At 38.6% G+C, this 4,771-nt stretch overlaps 1 protein-coding gene across 2 annotated transcripts in view; it reads left to right on the top strand.

Annotated features, from left to right (window-relative positions):
* The first annotated feature begins 308 nt into the window (after positions 1-308).
* The window catches only part of LOC110296380 (C-type lectin domain family 2 member E), a 7,846-nt gene continuing 3,383 nt past the window's right edge, over positions 309-4,771 (top strand). The window contains exons 1-3 of one of the 2 annotated variants that reach the window (XM_021165052.1): positions 309-396; positions 3,118-3,243; positions 3,613-3,615. In XM_021165052.1, coding sequence (XP_021020711.1) covers positions 309-396; positions 3,118-3,243; positions 3,613-3,615 — 217 coding nt within the window. The remainder of the gene's footprint in view (positions 397-3,117; positions 3,244-3,612; positions 3,616-4,771) is intronic. The other variant, XM_021165051.1, reaches the window with a different exon arrangement.

The raw sequence follows: 4,771 nt of genomic DNA, 5'->3' as shown, positions 1-4,771 counted from the left end.
GTGAGGGATATTTTCTAATTCTCAGGCATTTATCAGTTTCATTTATTGTGTTTAAAGTCCACTTAATTTCATGTCAATATCCCCTACCTTGTGATTCTGTTTCTCTAACACACAGAAAACTATGTGCTGACAGGTGATGTGTTTGGGACTGAGAAGGAGTGATTAATGAATCACCTGTCTGAGCTGAGCTTGTAAAGTCCTTATTAGGAAGCACATACAGTGTATAAAAGGCTCCTTCTCCCTCTCCACAGTTTCCTTTCAAATCTTCTGAATTTAGTTGAGTCTCAGCAAGTCCTCTCAGCTCACAGATGAGTGCTGCAAAGGTTGAAGAGGCTTCCATGGGCATGCTGAAGACAGACCTCACTGCCCCAGACTGCCTCCAGGAGGGAGAAATGGGTATGTATTTTAATGCACTTTGAATCACACTAAAGGGATAGAGGGGGGGTTCAACAGAGACCCTCTGAGGAGCTAAGTATCCTGCCTGTTAGCCTGCCATGGTAAGACTCTTAAAAGTGGAAGTGCTTGGAGGTATCTGTTATATTAGTTACTCTACTGGATTATTTAATACTCAAGTATTTCTGGGCAAGAGAAATGAATAATGGATTAACTACAAGAGCCTGAGCCATAGGATTTGTTTGGTTTTGATCTTTGGTTGTTTGGTTGGTTTGAGGGTTTGGGTTTTTGCCATCTATTGATTTTCATTTGTTTCTTTAGCCTGTTTTTGGTGTGTGTGTGTGTGTGTGTGTTTAGCTTGCTAGGACACTTACTAGGAATTAGAGGATGTTGCTGTATGTAGAGGATGCTCCTTATGTCCCAGAGTGAAGGAAACTCTAACGGCACAGTTTTAAATGAGTACAACTGTGAAGTTCCCTGTGGTACTAGATGAAGCTTTGCATAGCTGCTTCAAAAGGAAGAGGAAGGTGAGGTGCAGAGCGAAGTTGACCCCACCACCACCACCACCAGCAAATCTTCTGGCATGTATGGTTTGTGCTAAATTACAGAAAATGAACAATTCTTTGGAATTTCTGTTTCAGTATTCAGAAAGAAAACCTTCTTCTACATTTGGAAACTGTTTCATCCTTCTATTTTTTCTCTTTCTATTACATTAATTTTTGTTTGCTTGTTTGTTTTACTGAAAAAAAATATTGGGTTTCCTGGAAAATAGTGTTCATACTCACCAAAAAAGCAAGATAAAAAAGAATGTAAATGCTTTTCAACTGAAACAAATTTTCCCATAATTGGAACATTTTTATTTCCTGCATAGATATACATACACACTCTATAGTTCTGTGATAGAAGTTATCCTGAGTTGAGAATATATCATTTTTTGTATATGCTTCAAATTTTCCATAATAAACACTTGAGGTTTAAATAAGAGAAAGAGAAACAAGAGGAGGAAGAGTTAGTGTATAAAATGAAAACTATTCTGTACATTGATATATTTTTTCTGCAACATTATAAACTCATTCATGACTTTTAGAGCCCCTGTAATAGACTCTTTAGAACTGTATATGTAGAAATAGCCATGTAGTATGACTATCAAAACTTTTATCTCTTTTTATGATGCTTGACTATGATTTCTTTTTCTTGCCCTTTTGTCCTGGACAGGACCCCCGGAGTCACACTAGAATGGTATAAGCAGACATCCTTGCCTTGTTCTGGGTCACTACAGAACAGCATTCATGCTGACTGATTTTAGTTTTTGGGTATCATAGTCTTAGTTAGGGATCCTATTGTGGAGGAAACACCATGGCCAAAGTCATTTGGGAAGGAGAGTGTTTATTGGACTTACACAGCACTGTTCATCACTGAAGGAATTCAGGCCAGGAATCCACACAGGGCAGGAACCTGGATTTAGGAGCTGTCACAGAGGCTGTTGAGGGGTACTGCTTACTAACTTGCTCCTAGCAGTTTGCCAATAAGGTTTCTTATAGAAGACAGGACAACCATCCCAGGAATGACATCACCCACAATGCACTGGGTTCTTCCACACCAATCACTAATTAAGGAAATGTAGTACTGTCTTTCCTACAACCCAGTCTTCTGGAGGTGTTCTATTAATTCAGGTCCCCTACTCTCAAATGACTTTAGCTTGTGTCAAGTTGGCATAACCCTATCCAGTACAAACCTTTTATCAAGTTAAAGAAGTTCCTTCAGTTCTTAATGTGCTCAGAGTTGTTATTTTGTATTTACCTTGAATTTTGAACATGCTTTTGCTGATATTAATGAAATGGTTGTTTTAATTTTCTTCTTCTGATAATATATTGAATTACATATCATTAGGTAGTCCTTTAGAGTGAGCAAGTGAATTATCTAGTTAGTTACATTCACAGATAGAACAGGGTCTAATATAGTTCTCTCAACCTCTTACTCAATTTTTTTATTTTTTATTTTATTATTTTATTTTATTTTATTTTTGGTTTTTTTCGAAACAGGGTTTCTCTGTATAGTCCTGGCTGTCCTGGAACTCACTTTGTAGACCAGGCTGGCCTCGAACTCAGAAATCTGCCTGTCTCTNTTTTTTTTTTTTTTTTTTTTTTAAGATTTATTTATTTTATATATGTCCATTACAGATGGTTGCAAGCCACCATGTGGGTGCTGGGAATTGAACTCAGGACCTCTGGAAAGAGCAGTCAGTGCTCTTAAACACTGAGCCATCTCTCCAGCCCCCTTACTCAATATTTAACCAAGATTGGCCTTGAACTCCTGACTTTCTTGTATTAGTAGCCATATTCCTAAGCCATCACTCCTGGCACATTGATTTTTTTTCTCTTTACTGTTATTATGGTTTCCTCGGCCCTAACCAGGTCTATTCACATGGAACTGAACCTATAGATAACTTTGCTGGTGTTTCTTCTTCATCCTGATCTTCACTCTTTCTGTTTCTTGCTCTCTCGTTGGCCCTTACTTCAATAGCTTGATGATTCTATGACAAAAAGTCTGTTTCCCTTTCCTCTAGTGTTCTGTCAGCCAAAAATATCATTTATGGACTGAAAACTTCTGTGAAGGGGTTTGCACTAGGGGAGTACAAGACAAATATGCACATGATTCTGGGATAAATTTATATTTTTCTATAAAAAGTTTGCAAAATTGACATTCTCAGATTTATATTTTCAGGTAAAAAACTCCAAGCAAAATGTCTCAGAATCATCTCCGCTGCATCTTGTGTTAAACTTTACTGCTGCTATGGAGTGATCATGGTCCTTACTGTAGCTGTAGTTGCTCTTTCTGTTGCTTTGTCAGGTAAGTGACTTATTCTCCAAATTCTGTGACACTCTGTCCATATCCACATTGTCAGTTATACTTACTGACCACTGTGACTCAGGCATTGTGGGAAGGGTGCCAGAGAAAACACACTGGAAGTTCCTGTTGTCTGGGAACTTAGGTTCCATCAGGAAGATGCAGTGAAGGAACACACAAGCCATGGTGTACACAGGAGTCTTGGCTCAGCATCCCTGGGAAGATGACGTTCAGCAAGCTCTAAAGAGAGATGCAGAGGGCATAGGTCCCCTTAGGGAACTGTTCAGGGCAGATAACAAGGAGAGAAAATCTCAAAGTAGGAACTTCAAGGAGTAGGAACCCAAAGCTGCAGCTAAAGGGAAGTGAGGACAGTGAGTAGTCATATGGTTGAGAAAGGTACAGAACCCATGACCCATAGTTAGAAAATTTTAGAATATGATTCTTAAGGGATTAATTGTGGATGTTTTTGAATAATGTGGCAAACTCTTGTATAACTTTGCTGCCGTAGCTGGAGAAAATGTTTTATAATATTGTTTGATATCCTGGTTTTCGGAGACAGGGTTTCTCTGTGTATCCCTGGCTGCCCTGAAACTCATTATTTACACCAAGCTGGTTTTGAACTTGGAAATCAGCCTACCTCTGCCTCCCAAGTGCTGGGATTAACGATGTGCACCACCAATGCCTGAATCGTTTATGTAATCAACTTTAGCTGCACCAATGACTAATATACAAGTCTAAACAGGTTAAACATTTGCCAACAAGTCTTAATGTAACCTAAACTATTATGTAACCCTAAAAAGAGTCATATAAAAGAAGTGATAGCATCCTCACTGCCTGTACATTTGTCCCTTTCACTAAAGCCCTTAGCGCTGAATATGAGAACTGGAAACAACTATAACACAGTCCCAGTAAAAATATTTGGGGTATCATTCCCCCATTTCATATTTTGCTTCAAAGATCACTTGTTTCTTGAAATTCAGTAGACATTTGAAAGAACAACTGACCAATTCTGATATGTTACCTGAAGGAAAAGGAGAAGGTAGAGAAGAAATATATCTGTTATTTTTCTAAGATGTCCTCTGAAACATTGCTGTAGTCGGAGCTTTTTACACACACACACACACACACCACCACCACCACCACCACCACAACAACAACAACAACAATGACAACAGCAACAACATACATACACATGCTAGCACAATTGCACACACACACACACATTACTTTATTATAATAGACTCACAGGTAAACAAACACATCACTCGGCCCCATCAACACAGCCACTCATACACTTGCCGGGTCCCCAAACCTTGGTATCTCACTAACTTCCACACACTTAGAATAGCCATTGTAAAGCCATGAAGCTTTGCTTATGGTTTAGACTTATCAGTCACATTTTTATGCACTTGTCTTCCACAGGAAAAAAAAAATAAGAAAGAAAGAAAGAAAGAAAGAAAGAAAGGAAGGAAGGAAGGAAGGAAGGAAGGAAGGAAGGAAGGAAGGAAGGAAGAAAGAAAGAAAGAAAGAA

This window comes from Mus caroli, chromosome 6, assembly GCF_900094665.2.
Source record: "Mus caroli chromosome 6, CAROLI_EIJ_v1.1, whole genome shotgun sequence".
NCBI lineage: Eukaryota > Metazoa > Chordata > Mammalia > Rodentia > Muridae > Mus > Mus caroli.
This window is presented reverse-complemented; position numbering and strand designations above follow the sequence as displayed.